The sequence below is a fragment of the Ranitomeya imitator genome, chromosome 4 (assembly GCF_032444005.1).
Source record: "Ranitomeya imitator isolate aRanImi1 chromosome 4, aRanImi1.pri, whole genome shotgun sequence".
Taxonomy (NCBI): domain Eukaryota; kingdom Metazoa; phylum Chordata; class Amphibia; order Anura; family Dendrobatidae; genus Ranitomeya; species Ranitomeya imitator.
In genome coordinates, this window is record NC_091285.1 from 24,450,090 (window position 1) to 24,475,730 (window position 25,641).

The 25,641-nt window shown below is 43.1% G+C and overlaps 1 protein-coding gene across 2 annotated transcripts in view; it reads right to left on the reverse strand.

Annotated features, from left to right (window-relative positions):
* Positions 1–25,641, reverse strand: part of EFCAB6 (EF-hand calcium binding domain 6) — a 124,225-nt gene that overhangs the window by 80,670 nt on the left and 17,914 nt on the right. For both annotated transcript variants that reach the window (XM_069763367.1, XM_069763368.1), the window contains exons 6-8: positions 17,023–17,159; positions 11,729–11,847; positions 9,366–9,493 (exon numbers count right to left, since the gene is read on the reverse strand). In XM_069763367.1, coding sequence (XP_069619468.1) covers positions 9,366–9,493; positions 11,729–11,847; positions 17,023–17,159 — 384 coding nt within the window. The remainder of the gene's footprint in view (positions 1–9,365; positions 9,494–11,728; positions 11,848–17,022; positions 17,160–25,641) is intronic.

The following is a 25,641-nucleotide window of genomic DNA, read 5'->3' on the forward strand; positions in this document are numbered from 1 at the left end:
GCATCTGGAAACACACGCTGAGAAGTTGGTCATATTTCAAAGATAGAAAAATCGAGTTACATTTTTTCTTTTTTTTGTTTATTGATTTGATTTTTTTTCTTTTTAGTCTTTTTTTTTTTAGTATTTTTTTAGGCACTTTTCGCTATAAAATAAAAATAAAAAATAAAAATGATTTATTCCGTCGTCTGTTGATATTGAAGCAAACGCACAGATGGCTACGCCCGCCATCTATATATGGACTGTATTTAAATATAGCGACGCAGCCTCGAGCCGCATTTACACTCGTTTTTCATCTGTCAGTTTATGCTAATTAAAATATTTATGGCAGTAATCTTATATTCAACACACAGAGGGGGGGGGACAGGTCTAGTTTATTAATCTATTTACAGTTAAAAAGAAAAGGCTGAGATACAAGTCTAAGGAAACTTGTAAAAATTAATGAAATGTGCAAATTGTCTCTTCAGACAGGAAGAGGACTCGAACTCTAGAGTCACCTGTAGTTGGATCTAGAGTTCTAGTCCCCTCTGAAGAGACAATTTCATATTTAACTTCCCAGAGGAGTATGCATGGCTTTTAAGTCTCCTCGCTCTGACATAGAGAGTGACATGTCGAGCCTGGCATAAGGAGAAACGTTGCCCCTTAAAAATTAAGAAATGATCCAACAGAGAGTCCCGCAATATAATTAGGGATTATTACAGTCCTATAGGTGAGAGTCAGTTCCAGGTTTATTCCGGTCCATGTGCAACAATGTGCTAGTGGCGCACTCTTAGCTTTCGATTTTTCCTCTTTGACTTCCAAGAAACATAATTTAAGATTATGCCTCGGTCATCTTTTTGTTTCGTCATTTTTTTTTTCCTCTTTCTTATCTTCAAAGGGTGTTTTTTTTTTTAAATTTTTCACTAATATAGTTGTATAAAGGAGCAGTCAGCCGGCCCTAAAAATTGGAAACAGACTGGAACCCAGTGCTCGGACTGGCCGACGGAACTACCGACCCGAGTGTGACAGCTGCATAGAAATACATGAAGATGTAATTATAGGGTAGGGAGAGCCACCGGCCAGTCCGAGCATTACGTTACGATTTCCATTCGATTTATACGACCGCCTGAATGTGCAAGTTCTTAATTTTTTTACAGGTCGAGCTGTAGTTTTGAGTTGCATAATTTAATTTACCATATAATGTACTGAAAAAAAAAAATCTTTGAGGAGTTGCATGGAGAAAAAAAAAAAACATTATTATTTTTTATTATTATTATTATTTTTTCTTGCTTTTTATTTTATATTACTATTATTATTATATGACTTTTTTATTAGCACTAATTTGATGAAATTGCACCTTTTTTCATTTCATTTTATTAAATGATTATTATTATGTGACTTTTTATTAGTACTAACTAGATGGTGGCCCGATTCTAACGCATCGGGTATTCTAGAATATGTATGTATATAGCAGCCACATAGTATATAGCACAGGCCACGTAGTATATAGGAGCCATGTAGTATATAGCAGACAAATACGACGTGGCCTGTGCTATATACTATGTGGCTGCTATATACATACATACATGCATATTGTAGAATACCCGATGCGTTAATACAGGCCACACAATGTATAACAGTGGCCATGCAGTATATAACACAGCCCAAATAGTATATAGCACAGCCCACGCAGTATATAACACAGGCGACGTAGTATATAACACAGGCCACATAGTATCTAACACTGGCCACGTAGTATATAGCAGCCACGTGGTATATAACGCAGCCCACGCGGTATATAACACTGCCCACGCGGTATATAACACTGCCCACATAGTATCTAACACTGGCCACGTAGTATATAGCAATAGTAAAAAGTTGGGGACACACAGGGTTAATAGCAGCGTTCAGGCTACTTTCACTCGAGCGTCAGAATCTCCCTGTCGCAATGCGTAGGGCAGAGATTCTGACGCTAGCGTTTGACGCATTGCACAACGGGTGCAGCGGATGGATTTCTCCGGCGCATCCGCTGCCCCATTGTGAGGTGCGGGGAGGTGGGGGCGGAGTTCCGGCCGCGCATGCGCGGTCGGAACAAGCGGTCCGTCAGGAGCAAAAAACGTTACATGTAACTTTTTTGCTCCTTGCGGTCCGCCACAACACAGCGCAACTGTCGCACGATGGTTGCGACGTGTGGCAAAGCGTCGCTAATGTTAATCTATGGGGCAAAAACGCATCCTGCAAACAACTTTGCAGGATGTGTTTTTTGCCATAAACGACGCATTTCGACGTCTGGCAAAAAACGCCAGTGTGAAAGTAGCCTAACGGAGTGCGGTACCCGCGGCCCGTTACCGCTGGCATTAACCCTGTGTGAGCGGTGAGTGGAGGCGAGTATGCGGGCACCGGGCACTGACTGCGGGGAGTAGGGGAGGGACTAATCGGACTGTGCCCGTCGCTGATTGGTCGCGGCAGCTATGACAGGCAGCTGGCGAGACCAATCAGCGACGCGGGATTTCCGTTACGGAAGTTGCAGACAGACAGACAGAAGTACCCCTTAGACAATTATATATATAGATTTGAGGAATTTTCACCTTTTTTCTTGCTTTTCATTTTATTTTACTATTATTATTATTATTATGTGACTTTTTTATTAGTACTAATTTGAGGAATTTGTACCCTTTTTCTTGCTTTTCATTTTTATTATTATTATTACTATTATTATGTGACTTTAATTTGTATTAATTTGATGAAATTGCACTTTTTTCCTTGCTTTTCATTTTATTTTTTTATTATTATTATTTTTATTATTATGTGACTTTTTTATTAGTACCAATTTGAGGAATTTGCACCTTTTTCTTGCTTTTCATTTTATTATTGTTATTATTATTATTATTATTATGTGACTTTTTTATTAGTACTAATTTGAGGAATTTGCACCTTTTTTCTTGCTTTTCATTTTTTTTTAGGAGCTGAGAAAAAAAAAATTTCTGGCATTTTTTTTTTAGTGAATGTATAAGTTCTGACTTTTATAGTTGTAAAAAAAGAAATGTTTTGGTTTTTTTAGTTACAGAATTGGAATAGGGAAGGTGATGGCACAGGCTTTTACATTTTTTTTGCACTCAATCGCCTTCTTAGTTGGGGTGATAGGTGACCTCCCTCCTTTTTGACCACTTAGATGCTGCAGTCGTCACTTAGGCATATGGTCGCCGGGTCGCCCATAGTATAGGCCCGCCGTGTGCTGCCACTGCGCAGGACAAGCAATGCTGTAACATGGATCTTTAATGGATGAAACCTCCATGTGCCCCGGTATAAAACCAGAAGCACATGGCGGTACAATATGGGCCTATAGTGTGTGTGGGAGCCCCTGAGGGCCCGCAAAATCTGTGCCAAATTCACAATAAGGATTTTATCCCCCATTTTCGTCATATTCGTTCAATGAAAAAAAAAAAAATGTAACGGGTAAAAAAGTGACACAATGAAAAATGAAATCCCAGTGCAGCAGCATCTGCCCGTCATGTAATTGTAAAACTTGCCTTACAGCCACACATACACGGATAGTGTTTTTTTTCTCTGTCGGCTGTTTACTTAAGCAACGACAGATGGTTTTAGGATTGGAAATTAACTTGCCTTTAATTGAACACACATTTGCTTCCTATAATATGTCCGCACCACAGCCAAGCAATGTATCTAAATGCTATATATATATATATTTGTGTGTGAATAAATGTGATTTATTTTTATTTATTTATTTATTTATTTTTTTTTGGGGGGGGGGGCGGGTGTCAAAAATGGGATCAGGCAAATTTTTCGGGTTGTCCTGTAGTTATAATGGTAGAATATTTCTCATGCTTTGGCTCATTTACCCCATAGGTCTCTTTCTACTACTTACTTTATAAAGGATTAGGCTTAAAAGCAGTAAACTGGGGAAGATGAATGAAAACTGCGAGCTGTTGCCTATAGCAACCGGTTTGGAATGCAGTTTTGAATTCTTTTGCATTCCAAATTGATGCTATGAGTTAGGCTGGAGTCACGCACGACGTATAAAAATACCGTCCGTTTTTTACAGGACCAAATAAGCAGAAATGTTCCCTGAACATTGATCCGTATGTCATCCGTTGACAAGGTGTGGCTGCGTATTTTGCGCATGTAAACCTCTATATGGCATCCGTATAACCATGATTATTGCCCCCCTGGCTAAAAACATCTGCCCCCAGCCACCCCAGAAAAGGTACATCTGTAAGATGCGCCTATTCTGGCACTTAGCCTCTCTCTTCCCATTCCCCTGTAGCTGTGGGATATGGGGTAATAAGGGGTTAATGTCACCTTGCTATCGTAAGGTGACATTAAGCCTGGTTAATAATGGAGAGATGTCAATGAGACACCTATCCATTATTAATCCAATAGTAGGAAAGGGTTAAAAATAAGCACACACGTTAAGAATAAAGTATTTTAATGAAAGAAAGAAACACACAGGTTTTAAAATCTTTATTGTACGCTCAATCCAACCGAAGCCCTCGTTGTCCTGGAAAAAAATGCAGTAATCCATCGCAAAGGGGTTAAATTCATTTACAACCAGGAGCGGTGCTGATGCTGCTGCTCCTGGCTGTAAAAGACTGGGGAATTAAGGAAATGCAGGGGGCGGAGCTTTGGTGACTAGCGGTGACGTCACCGAAGCTGCGCCCCCTGGTGGCATAAACTTATATGAACTGTAGCGTGAGAAAATATGCAGAAAAATTCCCACGCTACAGTTCAAATGAGTTTATGCCACCAGGGGGCATAAGCTTCGGTAACGGCACCGCAAGTGCCCTAAGCTCCGCCCCCTGCATTTCATTCATTCCCCAGTCTTTTACAGCAAGGAGCAGTCAAATTAGCAGCGCTCCTGGCTGTAACTGTATTTAACCCCTTCAGATGGATTTACAGCGTGGGACATGACTGTGCGGCGGACAAGTACGGGATATTGTTGCTTTTTTATTTTCCTTTCTTTACAGGAGAACGAGGATTGTCAGTTGGATTGAGCGTACAACAAAAATAATAAAAGCTCGTGTGTTTATTTATTTCATTAAAATACTTTATTCTTAATGTGTGTGTGTATTTGTAACCCTTTCCTACTATTGGATTAATAATGGATAGGTGTCGTATTGACACCTCTCCTTTATTAACTAGGCTTAATGTCACCTTACAATAGCAAGGTGACATTAGCCCCTTATTACCCCATATCCCACCACTACAGGATAGTGGGAAGAGAGTGGCTAAGTGCCAGAATAGGAGCATATGTGAGGAATACGTAAAAATATAACGGATATGCAATGGTTTATTCTGATCCATTCTATTCTAACCTGTCAGTGTGATTTTACTGTACACTGCGCTGAATTGCCGGCTTTTCTATAGGACACAAGTGCGTATTTATCGCTATCACAGGTGTGGTCCGTGTGTAATCCGTATTTTTCTCACCCCCATAGACTTTCATTGGCGTATTTTTGGAGGAATACGCTGACAGTCGCAGCACGCTGCAAATTTCTCAGCCTGTTAAATACAGCCGAGAAATATACGGCTGATGGAAGCTGCCCCACAGAGAAACATTGGTCCGAGTGCAATGCCTTGTTTTTGCGCCTCTCAATCGTCCGTATTTCTCTCTAGTGTGACCCCGGCCTCACTGCTACACATTTTGAAAGTTACCCACTGAAGACCATAAGGCGAAACCACTGAAGACCATGAGGCGAAACCACTGAAGACCATGAGGCGAAACTAGTTTGTCTTCAATCAATCGGCTCTTATCCATACTAACTTGCCTAATATTTCATGATATTTTTCTAGTTTCTTGTGGGTTACTGATAATATCCTTAATATTTAGTGTCTCAATAACAATATTAACCCTGGTGTTTAGTATGACAAAATAATATGTCGGTTATCTTTATATTTTTATCTGATTTTATATATCTTTAATAATATTCTATTACTAACAATATTATCCCTTGAATTTTGTGAGTTACTGATAAAAGTCCTTCATATTTATTTTATCAATAACAATGTTATCCCTGGTGTCTAGGGGTTCAATATCATCCCTGGTATCTTTTGATATCTTTTGATAACAACCTTTGTGTCCCATGTATCAATATCAATATTATCCCTGGTGTCTACATAGTAACATAGTTATTAAGGTTGAAGGAAGACGTTAAGTCCATCTAGTTCAACCCATAGCCTAACCTAACATGCCCTAACATGTTGATCCAGAGGAAGGCAAAAAAAACCCATGTGGCAAAGAGTAAGCTCCACATTGGGGAAAAAAATTCCTTCCCGACTCCACATACGGCAATCAGACTAGTTCCCTGGATCAACGCGCTATCAAGGAATCTAGTGTATATACCCTGTAACATTATACTTTTCCAGAAAGGTATCCAGTCCCCTCTTACATTTAAGTAATGAATCACTCATTACAGCATCATACGGCAGAGAGTTCCATAGTCTCACTGCTCTTACAGTAAAGAATCCGCGTCTGTTATTATGCTTAAACCTTCTTTCCTCCAGACGCAGAGGATGCCCCCTAGTCCCGGTTTCAGGTCTATGATTAAAAAGATCATCAGAAAGGTCTTTGTACTGTCCCCTCATATATTTATACATTAACATAAGATCACCCCTTAGTCTTCGTTTTTCCAAACTAAATAGCCCCAAGTGTAATAACCTATCTTGGTATTGCAGACCCCCCAGTCCTCTAATAACCTTGGTCGCTCTTCTCTGCACCCGCTCCAGTTCAGCTATGTCTTTCTTAAACACCGGAGACCAGAACTGTGCACAGTATTCTAAGTGCGGTCGAACTAGTGACTTGTATAGAGGTAAAATTATGTTCTCCTCATGAGCATCTATGCCTCTTTTAATGCATCCCATTATTTTATTTGCCTTTGTAGCAGCTGCCTGACACTGGCCACTGAATATGAGTTTGTCATCCACCCATACACCCAGGTCTTTTTCATTGGCGGTTTTGCCCAGAGTTTTAGAATTAAGCGCATAATTATACATCTTATTACTTCTACCCAAGTGCATGAACTTACATTTATCCCCATTAAAGCTCATTTGCCATTTATCAGCCCAAGCTTCTAGTTTACATAAATCATCCTGTAATATAAAATTGTCCTCCTCTGTATTAATTACCCTGCAGAGTTTAGTGTCATCTGCAAATATTGAAATTCTGCTCTGAATGCCCCCTACAAGGTCATTAATAAATATGTTAAAAAGAAGAGGGCCCAATACTGACCCCTGTGGTACCCCACTGCTAACCGCTACCCAGTCCGAGTGTGTTCCATTAATAACCACCCTTTGTTTCCTATCCCTGAGCCAGCTCTTAACCCACTTACACATATTTTCCCCTATCCCCATTATTCTCATTTTATGTATCAACCTTTTGTGTGGCACCGTATCAAAAGCTTTTGAAAAGTCCATATACACTACATCCACTGGGTTCCCTTGGTCCAGTCCGGAACTTACCTCTTCATAGAAATTGATCAGATTTGTCTGACAGGAACGGTCCCTAGTTAACACATGCTGATATTATTCTAGTGTGTTTAGTTCAATATTATTCTTGGTGTCTAGGGGTTCAATATTATCACTGGTGTCTAGGGGTTCGATATTATCCCGGTGCCTAGGGGTTTGATATTATCCATGGTCTCTAGGGGCTCGATATTATCCCTGGTGTCTAGGGGTTCAATATTAATGTCTAGGGGTTCGATATTATCCATGGTGTCTAAGGGCTCAATATTATCCCTGGTGTCTAGGGGCTCGATATTATCCCTGGCATCTAGGGGCTCGATATTATCCCTGGTGTCTAGGGGCTCGATATTATCCCTGGTGTCTAGAGGTTCGATATTATCCCTGGTGTCTAGAGGTTCGATATTATCCCTGGTGTCTAGGGGTTTGATATTATCCCTGGTGTCTAGAGGCTCGATATTATCCCTGGTGTCTAGAGGCTCGATATTATCCCTGGTGTCTAGAGGTTCGATATCATCCCTGGTGTCTAGGGGTTCAATATTATCCATGGTGTCTAGAGGCTCGATATTATCCCTGGTGTCTAGGGGTTCAATATTATCCATGGTGTCTAGAGGCTCGATATTATCCCTGGTGTCTAGAGGCTCGATATTATCCCTGGTGTCTAGAGGCTCAATATTATCCCTGGTGTCTAGAGGCTCGATATTATCCCTGGTGTCTAGAGGCTCGATATTATCCCTAGTGTCTAGGGGTTCGATATTATCCATGGTCTCTAGGGGCTCGATATTATCCCTGGTGTCTAGGGGTTCAATATTAATGTCTAGGGGTTCGATATTATCCATGGTGTCTAGGGGCTCAATATTATCCCTGGGGTCTAGGGGTTCGATATTATCCATGGTGTCTAGGGGCTCAATATTATCCCTGGTGTCTAGGGGTTCGATATTATCCCTGGTGTCTAGGGGCTCAATATTACACCTGGTGTCTAGGGGTTCGATATTATCCCTGGTGTCTAGGGGCTCAATATTATACCTGGTGTCTAGGGGCTCGATATTATCCCTGGTGTCTAGGGGCTCAATATTATCCCTGGTGTCTAGGGGCTCAATATTATCCCTAGTGTCTAGGGGCTCGATATTATCCCTGGTGTCTAGGGGTTCAATGTTATCCCTGGTGTCTAGGGGCTCAATATTATCCCTGATGTTTAGGGGTTCGATATTATCCATGGTGTCTAGGGGTTCAATGTTATCCCTGGTGTCTAGGGGCTCAATATTATCCCTGATGTTTAGGGGTTCGATATTATCCATGGTGTCTAGGGGTTCGATATTATCCCTGGTGTCTAGGGGTTCGATATTATCCCTGGTGTCTAGGGGTTCGATATTATCCCTGGTGTCTAGGGGTTCGATATTATCCCTGGTGTCTAGGGGTTCGATATTATCCCTGGTGTCTAGGAGTACAATATTATTCCTGGTGTCTTTTTGAGATACTGATAATACCCTTTGAGTCTCATGTATCAATAATATTATCCCTGGTTATTAGGGGTTCAATAATATCTCTAGTGTCTACATTACTGATAATATCCTTCAAGTCTAATGTACCAATAACAGTATTATTCTTCCTGTCTAGGAGTTTAATATTATTCATGGTGCCTTTTGGGATACTGATAATATCCTTCACGTTCTCCAAGCCTAACAACACCATCCCTGGTGTTTAGTGTTTTTTTTAATAATATCCTTAGTGTTTTGTAGAAATTAAATTGGGGAAATAATTTCTGGAACCCAATAGTGGAGATTTACTGTATTTTTTTCATCTTTGGTGTTTAGTCCGTGATAAATAATAAGTCTGATACCTGGTGGAGACAAAAATATTACCCCTGGTGTCCTAGTGTCTAGTGGTTTAATAGATATATTTTTTTTTATTACCTTTTTCCTGAAAATCCCTTCGAGGTCCTCCAATGTGCACTCCTCAGGGTTAAACGCATTGGATACAGATGGTGATCTCCACCTTTTCTGCTTCTCCCGTTGTATCTTGGTCGCCTCCCAGTTTAATGCTGTTGAGAAACATTGTAAATTAGAAAAAAAAAATGTTTTTTTTTTTATATACAGTCCACATTCAAAGCAAAATGCATGAAAAGAATGGCAACACCTCAAAGGTCCGATCTTATAAAGTTGTAGGGTATCACCTGTTTTAGGACACAGGCGTGCCAGCTACAGTCTACATGTTAAAGTGAACCCATCAGTAAAGGTAATGACTTTATTATAGGGACCAACTACATGTATTAAAGGGTTAATCCTATCTTCACAGATGGATATCGTATTGGATAGAGCTTGTAAAAACAAGCACTTTTGCAATTTACTGCTTCTTAAAATTTGCAGCCGTTCTTGAGATATTAACATTTTCCTTTTGTTAACAGCTTGTTGCCTTGGAGACCGACCACCTCTGCTGTCTAGCATTTAAGCACTGCGCTGAAAACTGAAGCTGGCCTAGATCAGGAGGTTATTGCGAGAGATCAAGAGGTTATTGCGTGCTCCAGAGATCTCAGCCTGCTTCGAAACAGCACTTACAAAAGAGGAAAGAACTTGTAAACAATTTACATGTTCTACTTTCTAACAGCGGTGGTCGATCTCCCAGGCAACGAACTGTGGAAACGAAAGACAAGTGTAAATATCTCGAGAACGGCTGAAAATTTTAACATGCAGTAAATTGCAAAATTGATTGTTTTTACAATAACTATCCGAAAATATCAATTTATGAAGAAGGGAATATAACCCTTTAAGGAATTTTTTAGCTGGATGACAACTCTGAATGTCCCCATTATGCTTCTAAAAGGGGTTCTCACAAAGCTTTACTGCTTTCTGCTTGTCGCTGCATAGCGAAATGGATCCGAATTTCTGTGCTGATGAACTTTTATTCTATTTTTATATAGGGACTGCTTACGCACAAGCATGGAGGTAAAGAGTTCGTTAAAAACTAACATAAAAGAAGCATAAATTGGTAACGAGAACACAACAGATATATTATCAGGAGCCATAAAGGACTAAACACTCTCCGTAGAGATGTCAGTCACTTCTTCCTATAAAAGGGGACGGTTCACTTTAACAGTTGACCAAAACGAAGCAAATGTAACACAAATAACAACAAATACAATAATAAAGTAAGAAGTAGAACAAGTACTAGAAACACGCGAGCACTCACTTTATCGGAGGAGAAGCGGATTCCATGAAAATAATGGACAGGGGAAAAAACAGGAATAAGCAGCAGAAAGTGTTATTTTTCAGACTCAGCAAACGTGGGGTTATCAGCCCCCCCCATAACGGCACCGGTCCTTATAGGACTATAAGACGTATATAAGGAGCTCGACTATAGGGGTTTGTACACATGTTGGTAAATCTGCTTAAATTAACGATCGTCGGCTAAAAGCTCCAGTCCCGGTCCCCCTCTTATTTTCTATATTGGAATTATTTATTACATTTTTAGTATTTTCTTCCTATCACTATTTTTTATGGTGTTATGGTATATTATGTGTTAATAAAATTGAATATTTTGTAATTATTTAGATTGATTTTGCTTAATTTTTTTGAACAAAATTTTTGGTGGGTTTCTGTGACAGAGAAGGGGGCTGGTTTTGCTACTGAAATGGGCAACCAGCCAGCCCCCTTCTGTACATCGCCTGCAAATGAAAAGGGGTCTGGATTTATTATTGAAATGGCCTTCTATACATTGGACAGAAAAGTAAAGGAACCTGGCTTTACTACTGAAATAAGCTGTCAGCCAGCCCCCTTCTATACATGGGCCGCAACAAAACGAGGATTCAACCACCCCCCTTCTTTCAGCCAACCCCCTTCTATGCATGAGAAACAACGGTAAAGGGCACTGGCTTTAGTATTGAAACAAGCAGCAAGTCAGCCCCCTTCTTTACATTGTGAACAACAGAAAAGGGCACTGGTTTTTCTATTCAAATGAGCAACCATCAGCCCCATTCTATACATAGGATACGACAGTAAAGGGCACTGGCTTTTCTATAAAAATGAGCAGTCAACCAGTCCCCTTCTATATATGGGCTGTAACAGGGAAGGGGGTTGGTTTCAGTAGTGAAATGAGAAATCAGCCAGCCCCCTTCTATACATAGACTGCAACAAGAAAGGGCTCCGGCTTTACATTGAAATGGGCAATCAGCCAGCCCCCTTCTATACAGTGCTGCAGTAGAAGACATCTGGCATGCATTGTTCAAACCTTGCACAACCCCTTTAAGGAAACCAACTAATCACACGACGAATTGAGTCACCTTGTGCGACGTTCTCCTGCCCGGGTCCGCTCTGCCGTTCTACACTGACGCCGAGATTTCTCAGCAGCTCCTTGTAGTCCAGCGTGTGCTTCTTACCGATACAGTAATGGCTCCAGAATCTGAGAAAAGCGAGTAGACGTTATAAAGACAGCTTATAATGGTCAGGTCGTATGTGCACAGGACATAAGAAGAAGGTCCAGGGGGTCACCGGCCGTACACGAGGGCCAGAGGCCAGGGCTAGATGGCAACTCCAACATGCCAAGGACTCACCGCTAGGGACTGTAGGTTGTGAGCCCCGATGGGGACAATGATGATGATGTTTGTAAAGCGCTGCAGAATAAGATGGCGCTATATAAGTGAGCGTAATAAATAATGAACTTTGTACAAAAGGCTTCATCTAAGATTCACCCTCCAAGGGGTCGATATGGAGCGTCCGGAGCGCAAAGCGAGCGAGGAAATGTGTCACCATCAGTGAGGAGACAACTGCAAAGCGTCATCACAGGGGCTGCAGCAATATACTGCCCTATCTACAGTGTGCATGTGCTCCACCTGTACTATATGTACTGTACCGTGCTCCACCAGTACTATATGTACTGTACCGCACTCCCATGTACTATATGTACTGTATCGTGCTCCTCCTGTACTATACCGCGCTCCTCCTGTACTATATGTACTGTACCACACTCCACCTGTTCTATATGTACTGTACTGTGCTCCACCTGTACTATATGTACTGTACCACACTCCCCTATACTATATGTACTGTACCGTGCTCCACCTGTACTATATGTACTGTACCGCACTCCCATGTACTATATGCACTGTACCGCGCTCCTCCTGTACTATACCGCGCTCCTCCTGTACTATAGGTACTGTACCACACTCCACCTGTTCTATATGTACTGTACTGTGCTCCACCTGTACTATATGTACTGTACCACACTCCCCTATACTATATGTACTGTATCGTGCTCCTCCTGTACTAGACCGCGCTCCTCCTGTACTATATGTACTGTACCGCACTCCCCTATACTATATGTACTGTATCGTGCTCCTCCTGTACTATACCGCACTCCTCCTGTACTATATGTACTGTACCACACTCCACCTGTTCTATATGTACTGTACTGTGCTCCACCTGTACTACATGTACTGTACCACACTCCACCTGTTCTATGTGTACTGTACCACACTCCACCTGTACTATATGTACTGTACCGCACTCCCCTGTACTATATGTAATGTACCGCGCTCCTCTTGGACTATACCGCGCTCCTCATGTACTGTACCACACTCCACCTGTTCTATATGTACTGTACTCCATCTGTACTACATGTACTGTACCACACTCCACCTGTTCTATGTGTACTGTACCACACTCCACCTGTACTATATGTACTGTACCACACTCCACCTGTTCTATGTGTACTGTACCACACTCCACCTGTACTATATGTAATGTACCGCACTCCCCTGTAATATATGTAATGTACCGCGCTCCTCTTGGACTATACCGCGCTCCTCATGTACTGTACCACACTCCACCTGTTCTATATGTACTGTACTCCATCTGTACTACATGTACTGTACCACACTCCACCTGTTCTATGTGTACTGTTCCACACTCCATCTGTACTACATGTACTGTACCACACTCCGCCTGTACTATATGTACTGTACCGCGCGCCTCCTGTACTATACTGCGCTCCTTCTGTACTATATGTACTGTACCACACTTCACCTGTTCTATATGTACTGTACTGTGCTCCACCTGTACTACATGTACTGTACCACACTCCACCTGTTCTATATGTACTGTACCACACTCACCTGTACTATATGTACTGTACCGTGCTCCACCTGTACTGTGTACTGTACCGCACTCCCCTGTACTATATGTAATGCACCGCGCTCCTCCTGTACTATACCGCGCTCCTCTTGTGCTATATGTACTTACCACACTCCACCTGTTCTATATGTACTGTACCGTGCTCCACCTGTACTATATGTACTGTACCGCACTCCCCTATACTATATGTACTGTACCGCGCTCCTCCTGTAGTATACCGTGCTCCTCCTGTACTATATGTACTGTACCACACTCCACGTGTTCGATATGTACTGTACTGTGCTCCACCTGTACTAAATGTACTGCACCACACTCCACCTGTTCTATGTGTACTGTACCACACTCCACCTGTACTATATGTACTGTACCGCACTCCCCTGTACTATATGTACTGTACCACACTCCACCTGTGCTATATCTACTGTACTGTGCTCCACCTGTACTATATGTACTGTACCACACTCCACCTGTACTATATCTACTGTACCGCTCTCCACCTTTCCAACATGTACTGTAGCACTCCATATGTTCTACATGTACTGTACCGCTCTCCACCTGTTCTACACATACTGTACCGCTCTCCACCTGTCCTACATGTACTGTACCCCTCTCCACCTGTCCTACATGTACTGTACGGCTTTCCACCTGTCCTACACATACTGTACCGCTCTACACCTGTCCTACATGTACTGTACCACTCTCCACCTTTCCAACATGTACTGTACCGCTCTCCATCTGTCCTACATGTACTGTACCGCTCTCCACCTGTCCTACACATACTGTACCGCTCTCCACCTGTCCTACATGTACTGTACCACTCTCCACCTTTTCTACAAGTTTGAGTCCCAGCGGCTGCATGTCTTGCTGCTGTTCATCAGCCGCAATGCATGTATGGATTGCATAACAAGCAGACAATCCCTGCATGTGTTGCGTCTGCCGAACAGCAGCGAGACATGCAGCCTTGGGGATTCGAACATAGTATTTGAGCATGCTGAAGACACTCTTAACGCACGAGCATGCTCGGTCATCACTATCCTCTACCTGTACTGTAACCGTTCTCTACCTGTACTACATGTACCGTACTGCTCTCTATAGAGTATGCATATTGTACTGGTCTCTATCTACAATACATGTACTGTACTCAACCTGTATTATAATCTACCTGTCTTCTATGTACTGTTCACCACTTGTACTACATGTACTGTACTACTCTCTACTCATACTACAGTGCTTTGTACCTGCACTACATGTACTGTACCAGTCTCCACCTGTAATTGCATGTACTGTACTGTTCTCTACCTGTATTCTTACCTACCTGTACTAACCTGCTCTCTATCTATAGAGTATGTATATTGTTCTGCTGACTATCTACACTACATGTCCTGTCTCTACCTGTCCTCACTGTTCACTACTTGTATTACATGTACTTTACTACTCTCTACTCATAGTACCTGTACTACATATACTGTACTCATCTCCACCTGGACCACAGATTTTATGCTGTTATTTACCTGTGCTACTTTTTCTGCTTTTTTCTTCTATCCCATGTACTGTTTTCCGCCAATAGATTAGGTGGTAACACACGTACATGTCCCTTGCCACTAGAATCTATGGGAGTTATGGAGACTTATAAAGCGACATGGACGTGCACACCGGCCCATCTCTCCACCTTGTCTCAGCTGTATAGGATCACCTCTTTTGGATTAACCCTCTTTTGCACAAAAGGTTTCCAGAGTCGAGGAATGTATATGCCCCCAATCTGACAAGGAGGGTGGGTGCACCATTCATCGCCTACAGTCAATCCCCAAACTATATCCATCTCCTCTTATGTTGTGATTCTGTTCCTTCATTTCATCCCACATTATTACTATTGTTCACCATAGACTTTCTTTAATGTCCCATTTTTCTTTCCTTCGTATATTTCCATATATTGTATTTTTCATTTTTTTTTATTTTATTGCCCCACATGCGAGCGTTTCTTTATTACTGACATGAAAAGTTACAGCGCCTTCGCTCCTCTCTTTATTCCTGCGTGCACTGGCTTGTATCGCGGTAGCGCCGTCGTCCCCCTCCGACACTACTACCACCACCACCATCGCTCTTTTTAAACCTTTTGCCGTTTAATTGAAAACCGTGCGGACGTTAATTATAATTTACTGCTTATGTGATTCCGGAATGGATACAAATTAAATTTTAGGATCTAAGCTGTTTTTTAAGATCGCGGTGAAAAAAAAAAAAAACAAGTTGGGTTTAGTGCGAAAATAAAACACGGCGCTGGGTTATTGCCTTCCTAATTTCATAATGCCGGCGGGATTTTGGCCGGGGAACAGGGGTTCTCGGCGTCAGACGCTGGGTATTTATGTACCGTGTCATGGACAACGTCCGGTCACGATAACGTATGCCTTTAGTATCCGCCCTTGCTTCGTCCAAGGGGTAACTTTCTGCTCTCGGCGGCGTGCCGGATATAAACCCCGTGCCTCCGTCTAAGTGATGATCTGTGAAATATCTCAGCGTTTCGCCTGAACTTGAGCGGCAGATGTGTTTTTATTTCCACTTAGTATGCGGGTTTATTAATGGCGTCTGTAAGAGATGCGTTTTATTATACAAAAGGGGTTTGGGCATTTTTTTTTGTAAACCAGAACAAGGGAAATATGGAGGCTATTCGTACTTTTGAGGGAGTGCTCGCTTGGTCATGACTCTCCTCTGAAAGTATTCTAAAAAGTGTTTTGTCGGTACTTTTTTTCAGCATTTTTTTTCGGTACGGTACCATTCAAAAAACACTGGAAAAAAAACATAGTCTGAACATACTCTTAGGTTTCATACTGGGGAATTTTTTGGAGTGTTGTTTTTCACCACTTCAAAAAAAATCTATGTGCACACATCCTTAAATAAGTTACCTTGAGTTAAAAAAAAAAGTTGTGTCAAGTTTCAAGGTGCAATCTTCATTCATTTTCAGATGCCTTCATTTGCAGTTTGTAGATACCTAACTTTTAATCTCAGACTTGTATTCTCTCCTCCCTCTTTCCCCTTACTCTGACATAATACGTCCTGTATGATCTATATTCTCTGACAACTTAGATGCTTTCCCACCTCTCCAGACAGTAAACGCTGCGCATAACCATCTCTCTTCTCCCTGAGATGAGAAATGGGTAGAGCATTTTCAGACTTCCCCTTCTCTACAGCTCTGCCTTGTATTCTCTTCTGCCTCTTTCCCTTTAATCTGACATAGCACGTCCTCTGTGATCTACCTTCTGACAACTTAGATGCTTTCCCACCTCTCCAGACAGTAAACGCTACCACCTGGAAATCGGTGGTAGTCCCACTGATCCGAAAGGCATCACTTATCCTAGAATTGTTACCAAAATACCCCTTTAAGATCACTAGAAGAAGAGAGTGGTCAAAAATGGCATCCGGATGCTAATGTCTAGAGGCTCATCACGCTTACTTCTCGTACTCAACATTTTTCATCTTGAAGCAATAATTTTCTAGGACACGTCGGAGCTCATGTTTCTGGATCTGCCCGTTCTGATTGTAATCGAAGAGCCGACAGGACCTGACGAAGTTTTTCAGATTATTGGATATCTGTTGGCGGAAGAAAGTTAAACATCAGAATTGAGGTCATCTGGATCTCCGCAAGGAAGACCGGGACCTACCAAAAGACATCAACTGCTTCTCATGGTAACAAACTATAGATGGCACTAACGAGACCGTTTCCTTCATCCTGGAGGAGACTTAATTTGGATTTTTTTCCCCAAGGAGAATTGTATGCAAGACTCCCTGTACCAGCTGGGTCTTCACAAGTAGAACCTGGATTTTCAAGAACTCCATCATATGGTATACACCAGGGTTATCACTACACCTCACCTACTTATACCACCACACTGCCAAATACCTGGGGAGGAGAACCAACCGAGCAACCTGAATATCACGAACCTCAAGAGCCCGACCGCTCTAATGACTTCAACGGTCGCCGTCCATTATAGACAGATGTGTAGATGTGGTACCCAAAGTGCCCCAGCTGTGTCCCAATGCTATCAATAGTCCCCCAATAACAGCCATGATGCTCCCAATAATAGACATTGTCCCCCAGTGCTAGCCCTTGGTCCCATAATAACATCCACAGTCAACCAATAGAAAAAAATAGTCCCACAATGTCAACCCTAATGTGCCCAGGGTCTAGCCAAAGATCCGCTTATAATACAATGCCCCAAGAAACAGCAACTGTGCCCTGATGACAGCCATAGTCCCATATAACAATGGTAACCACTGTGGCCCACAGAAACAGCCATACTACCCCAGCCGAAAAGCCATGGTCCCCCAATAACAACCATAAATCCACTACACTGTGTCCCAGTACTAGTCTTAAGCTGCCTAATAATAGCCACAACCCCATGGTAACAGCCACAGTGCCTGCTGCTAGTCATAGTCCCCAATAACAGCCACTGTGCTCCGGTGCTAGTCATAGTCCTCAATAACAGCCACTGCGCTCCGCTGCTAGTCATAGTCCCCAATAACAGCCACTGTGCCTGCTGCTAGTCATAGTCCCCAATAACAGCCACTGTGCTCCGGTGCTAGCCATTCACCCCAATAACAGCCACTGTGCTCCGGTGCTAGTCATAGTCCTCAATAACAGCCACTGCGCTCCGCTGCTAGTCATAGTCCCCAATAACAGCCACTGCGCTCCGCTGCTAGTCATAGTCCCCAATAACAGCCACTGTGCTCTGCTGCTAGTCATAGTCCTCAATAACAGCCACTGCGCTCCGCTGCTAGTCATAGTCCCCAATAACAGCCACTGTGCTCCGCTGCTAGTAATAGTCCCCAATAACAGCCACTGTGCCCGCTGCTAGTCATAGTCCTCAATAACAGCCACTGTGCTCCGCTGCAAGTCATAGTCCTCAATAACAGCCACTGTGCTCCGCTGCTAGTCATAGTCCTCAATAACAGCCACTGTGCTCTGGTGCTAGTCATAGTCCTCAATAACAGCAACTGTGCTCCGGTGCTAGTCATAGTCCTCAATAACAGCCACTGTGCTCCGCTGCTAGTCATAGTCCCCAATAACAGCCATTGTGCCCGCTGCTAGTCATAGTCCCCAATAACAGCCACTGTGCCCGCTGCTAGTCATAGTCCTCAATAACAGCCACTGCGCTCCGCTGCTAGTCATAGTCCCCAATAACAGCCACCGTGCTCCACTGCTAGTCATAGTCCCCAATAACAGCCATTGTGCCCGCTGCTAGTCATAGTCACCAATAACAGCCACTGTGCTCCGCTGCTAGTCATAGTCCCCAATAACAGCCATTGTGCCCGCTGCTAGTCATAGTCACCAATAACAGCCACTGTGCTCCGCTGCTAGTCATAGTCCTCAATAACAGCCACTGCGCTCCGCTGCTAGTCATAGTCCCCAATAACAGCCACCGTGCTCCACTGCTAGTCATAGTCCCCAATAACAGCCATTGTGCCCGCTGCTAGTCATAGTCACCAATAACAGCCACCGTGCTCCACTACTAGTCATAGTCACCAATAACAGCCACTGTGCTCCGCTGCTAATCATAGTCCTCAATAACAGCCACTGTGCTCTGGTGCTAGTCATAGTCCCCAATAACAGCCATTGTGCCCGCTGCTAGTCATAGTCCCCAATAACAGCCACTGTGCTCTGGTGCTAGTCATAGTCCTCAATAACAGCCACTGCGCTCCGCTGCTAGTCATAGTCCCCAATAACAGCCACTGTGCCCGCTGCTAGTCATAGTCCCCAATAACAGCCACTGTGCCCGCTGCTAGTCATAGTCCCCAATAACAGCCACTGTGCTCTGGTGCTAGTCATAGTCCCCAATAACAGCCACTGTGCCCGCTCCTAGTCATAGTCCCCAATTAACAGCCACTGTGCCCGCTCCTAGTCATAGTCCCCAATTAACAGCCACTGTGCTCCGGTGCTAGTCATAGTCCCCAATAACAGCCACTGTGCTCTGGTGCTAGTCATAGTCCCCAATAACAGCCACTGTGCCCGCTCCTAGTCATAGTCCCCAATTAACAGCCACTGTGCTCCGGTGCTAGTCATAGTCCCCAATAACAGCCACTGTGCTCTGGTGCTAGTCATAGTCCCCAATAACAGCCACTGTGCCCGCTCCTAGTCATAGTCCTCAATAACAGCCACTGTGCTCCGGTGCTAGCCATTCACCCCAATAACAGCCACTGTGCTCCGGTGCTAGCCATTGACTCCAATAACAGCCACTGTGCCCCATTGCTAACCATTGAGCCCAATAACAGCCACTGTGCTCCGATGCCAGCCATAATCCCCAATAACAGCCACTGTGCTAGCCAACTTCCCCAATCATGACCAATATGCCCCAGAGGGCATTATGTCCTGCGACAGCATGATTACTCTACTGAATTTTGTGAATTTGGGAGCCATGCTGCACCTCATCAAAAACTGTGGGTCACCTCACCAACATGGCCACCCTTACAACATCAAACAGCATTGTTATAAAGTCATCCTGGCAAAGACTAAATCCTTTTAAAAAATACCCCAAAACTCTTGGTAAAACTATAACCCTCTGCTCTATTAACCACTAAACGAATTCCTTGTCCTTTGACTGACTTTGAAAGTCGACCACCATCTCTCGGAGTTTACGGCCCCGTTACGGGCTCCCGGCACTCCTTTGCGCACCCGACATTTACATAACACTATGAAGCGGGCAATCAAAGCGGGGGAAAAAAATTGCTCCCAGGAGGGGCCATTTTATCGACATCTTCTCCCGGAAGCGGCACGGCTCAACTGGTCACACGAACCCTTCGCGAGCAGTTAGATCAGTGACAGGCCAACACCTAAGTGTGCGAAAGGGTCAAACAAGTCGTCCGGGGGGACAAGAAGATTGGTTATTGTTAGCTTTTGTTTTCTTTTTTTTGTGTGTTATTGTCTTGAAAATTGTCATTGTAGAAGAAAGACGAAGAAGATGAAAAAAAAAAAAAAGACACAGATGAGCAGATATCAAGAGACATTCGCTACTAAATGAACTGGAACAGGATAAGTATCTAGACAGTGAGGTTGTGCGTTCCGGCGGTATTCCGGCAGTATTCCGGCAGGCGCGCGCTCTAACTTGTCTTTCTCTATTGATTCCATCTGTTTACACTCTACAGAGTATTGGCGCCCTGCTGTGCACATATCCTATTTACCAGCTGGTCGCTTTGGAAGCCTTCCAGGCCCTGGCAGCCCGCCTAGAAAAACAAATGGAGTTTATTACTCTGTTCGTCTTCTGTTTTTAATTAACTGGAGTGTCCAGTATGGCTAGTTGACTTGCATTTACATAAAAATGAATGTGTTTTAGGATGAGGCGACATGTCCCCCCTGGTTGGGTCCGGACTTGCACGCAGGGATCACCACTTGTTCTTGATGAGGAGGGAAGCTGCCGGCACTTCCACAATGCGGAGGACATACATCGTGTAGAATACAATCCATTCGAGTCGATTACTATATTTTCCGGATTTCATGTGTATTATACATACACGTAACGATGTTTTGAACTTCTGACTTTCAGGCTCCATATCTCACCATCCACTACTGCATTGGAGGTGACACCACCATCATTTTACAGACAACCATCTTGGCTATCTCATACATAAACCTGACTTGCAGATACTTAGCATATGATTAGTTATGCACATTCTTGTCATGTCACTGCATTGTTAATGTTTTGTTCCTAAGAATCTAAATTTTAATTATTATTGTGTTAGTATTTTGTAAATCCACCTTTTGGCTTTCACCACGGCCTGAATCCTTCTGGGCTGCTTTTGGTCAGAATCAAACAAGTCTCGACCAATATCAGATCCCAGGTCTCTTCTACACGTTCCCCATGTTGGTGCCTACTGGTCGCCTCACTTGGGTCTGTATACAGCATTTTCTTCAACTCTACCACAAGTGTTGGATTGGGTTGAGGTCTGGAGACTGTGAGGACAATCCAGCCCTTCTACTTCATTGTTATTGAGATATTTCTTCTCCAATCTTGATGTATGCTTCTGGTCGTTGTGCTGCTGGAACACTATGTCGTCCTTTTCTTCCCTATAGTACTTGAGTGTACAAAGTAACTCATCTTGTAGGACACACACATATAGCTCAGCATTGAGACCACCATCGATCCTGGTCAAGTGTCCAACGCCTTTGGCTGTGAAACAACCCCATATCATCAGGCTTCCTCCACCGAACTTGACAGTTCCTTCAATCTCTTGATCCTTTAGCCCCTTTTTCCCTAGTTTCTTCCAGACCCATTTGCACCCATCAGAGCCTGGTCTATTGACTTTCATCTCCATTGCTCCGAATTACCAGTTTCCAATCATCTTCTGTCCACTTTTTATATTTTTTTGTAAACTCAAGACAACGTTTCTTATGATGATATTGAAGTTGAGGCTTCTTCACCTTTTGTTCAGGCCACCATTCCAGACTTGTGTAACGCCTGGTCCTTGCATGGACGTCTGTGATCTCACTATTACGAAGCATACAAGCCTCCTCCACTGCCGTGTTTGTCGCACCAGAACTGATAGACCTTGTGATGAGCTGACTTGTTGACTCTGATATTTTGCCTGAATGTCCACCTCTTGGCTCCTGAATGGATGGACGGATTTCATTTCGTGTTCTCCCAGCTGTCATGGCGCTCACATGATGCGGTTTGGCAATGTTCTTGGCTGAGAGACTCCTATTGATGAGCTGGATGATGCCGTTTCTCTTTTCTTGGGAAATCTTCTTCATGGCTGCTCCTTGATTAGAATCAGTGACCTTTCACTTGGGAATCAAAGTAATAACACACTGAGCTATTAGGGAATGTGAGGACAGGTTGTATTTTGTAGTATTCAGGAAGAAAATGATTTTTCCACCACCAGAAGCAAAACATTAACAATGCAGTGACCTGACGAGAATCTGCACAACTAATCATATGCTAAATAGCTGCAAGTCACATTTATGTATGAGATAGCCAAGATGATCGTCTGTAAAATGATGGTGGTGTCATGTTAGAAGCTGTAGAGGATGATGAGATATGGAGACTGAAAGTCAGACGTTCAAAACATTGTTACCATTTTGCTTGTCACTGTATATAGATTTATAGCACACACATTATGTATAGTCTCTGCAGCGCACACATGTACACTACACTGTTGCATGCACATGCTCATTCGGCTCAACTATGACACAAGCAGCCCAGCTACAACACACACACAGCTCAGCTATATACACATACAGCTCAGTCATTATACTCACATGCAGCTCAGCAACGAGACACACAGATCAGTAATAACAAACACAGCTCAGGGACAACATTCACTCTCAAAAAGCTCTGCTACGACACACACAGTGCAGCTGCAATACACACCCATACACACGCTGCTCCGCTACAATACACAAACACACAGCTCAGCTACAATACCCAAATGAGCTAAAACAGACACACACAGATCAGAGATGACACTCGGAGATGACATCCACACACAAAGCTCTGCTATGACATGCACACACACAACCTAGCTACAATACACACATAGTTCAGCTACAATACACACTCACAAACAGCTCAGTTACAATACACAAACACACACAGCTCAGCTACAAAACACACACAGTTAAGCCACAATACACAAACAAAGCTCAGCTACAATATACAAACACACACAGCATAGCTACAATACACACACAGCCCAGCTTCAATACACACATAGTTCAGCTACAATACACACTCACACACAGCTCAGCTAAAATACACACACAGTTCAGCTACAATACCCAAATGAGCTAAAACAGACACACACAGATCAGAGATGATACTCGGAGATGACATCCACACACAAAGCTCTGCTTTGACATACACACACACAACCTAGCTACAATACACACATAGTTCAGCTACAATACACACAAACAGCTGAGCTACTATACACAAACACACACAGCTCAGCTACAATACACAGACAGTTCAGCCACAATACACAGTCACACACAGCTCAGCTACAATACACAAAGTTCAGCTACAATACACAAACACACACAGCATAGCTACAATACACTTAGCTCAGCTACGATACACACATAGTTCAGCTACAATACACACTCACACAGCTCAGCTAAAATACACACAGCTCAGCTAAAATACACACACAGCTCAACTACGATACACACACACACACAGTTCAGCTACAATACACACAGCTCAGCTAAACTAAATACACACAGCTCAACTACGATACACACACACGCACAGTTCAGCTACAATACACACGCACCTTAACTACGATACACAGACACACAGTTCAGCTATAATAAACACAGCTCAGCTAAATTAAATACACACAGCTCAGCTGCAGAACACACTGTATACATTACCACATTTTGCCATCTTGAAATGTGACTGATTACATGATCTGAAAGATCCTTCAGCTAGACCGGACCTGCAGTGTCCGTGCAGCTAAAGTGATAATGATGGGCAGGTCCTAGTAGCTTCTTCCCTGCCCTGTACCTGTCAGACTGATCAGTGTTGGGCTGGAGGAGAGAGAGCTGAGCAGCTGCATAGTTCTCTCAGTGACTAGGAGGAAAGTTGTCACAGCGCTTTCCTCAATCATAAGAAGCTACCCCAGGCTATAAGACAGACACACTTAGCAAGAAAACAAAACAAAAACAAAACAAACAATGCCAAATTCAGGAGAATAGCGACATTTGACCAGGTAAAAATTTCCCTAACGGGGAGCTGGATGACAACCAAGAAGTCCACTATTGTACTTCCCACAAGGGTTGTCAACCTTTTCAGAGACTCGGATATTAAATCTAATCTCTTAGTCTGTCTAATAAATACTTTTTATCAACAGTGGACTTGGCAGGAACTCCCAATTTTTGGTAGACCTTGTCCATGTGAACTGCCGTACTAGTGAGGTGTTTACGCCAGTATATACGTAATTACCAGGGAAGCAAAAAATAACAACTACTAGGTCCACCAACTTTTCTACCAAGACATAAGATGACTATGAACGGAGACACGCAAAACATAACTCATGTAGATTGTCACCGTATGGTGACACCACTGTGTGCACGATGCCAAATACTGGTTTTCAGATTTCTGGGGGTTGTAGTCAGCACCTAGGACGTTTGTCTACTAAGTCTGGATTCAGGGAGGTTTCCCCCTATTCTTCTGGATGTTTCAGGAGAGCTGGCAAGTATTCTTGATATGCTTGACAACTTGTCACTTGTCATAAATATGTAATTTTTTTACTTGGTGAAAATGCCTCTATTCTCCTGAATCCGGCGATGCTTTTCTTTTTTTCCTGCGCCTCTCCGTCCCTTCTTCCCTAGGCTTTTTATCCAAAAAGGCGTGTTCCCTGAAAATATGTCCCGTAGAACGTTATGGACCACACCCTCTTGGCTAACGAGACTGAATTTATGTAAAGGGAAGAAGCGGCCATATCTCAAGAATGGAGAGGCGCAGGAAGAAAAGAAAAACAACGTTGGATTCGGGAGAAAGGCGGCATTTAAACCAGGTAACAAAAAATAAAATCACATACTTATGGCAAGTGACAGGTCCTCTTTAAAATATCTACTGTTGGGTGATTTTCTCTTTCCTCCTTACAAAAAAAAGCAGAGGAACCTTAACAGATTTACATATTTGATACCGATAAAAAATTTGGAACTGATCATATGAGAAATTCTCCAGACCACGCAACTTTCATGCCCATTTCTTACCCTGGATCTCAGGGCTTCTTTCGAAGACGAAACATCCTGCCCATGAAACCTGGAGGCACTGCTTTCCGGAAGGTTTCGCAAGTTTTTTTTCTTCTCTTTTTTTAGGTGGGAGGGTCCTGGGTTTATGGCGGGAATTGGAGAGTATGAAATAGAGACATCTCCTGCAGTTGGAGAAGAACGTCTCAGCTAGGGCCTATTCCTCAATGCCCACCATCCAAAAGGAACTTCTCACCCATAGGCTCGAGAGAGGAAGTGCGGCAAGGATTCTAGAGCGTGGTGATGAGTGGTGGCCCCATTTTGCCGTATGTATGCCCTTGCATGGTAGGATGACTAGACGGATGGGTGATTTGGCAGGCAGGC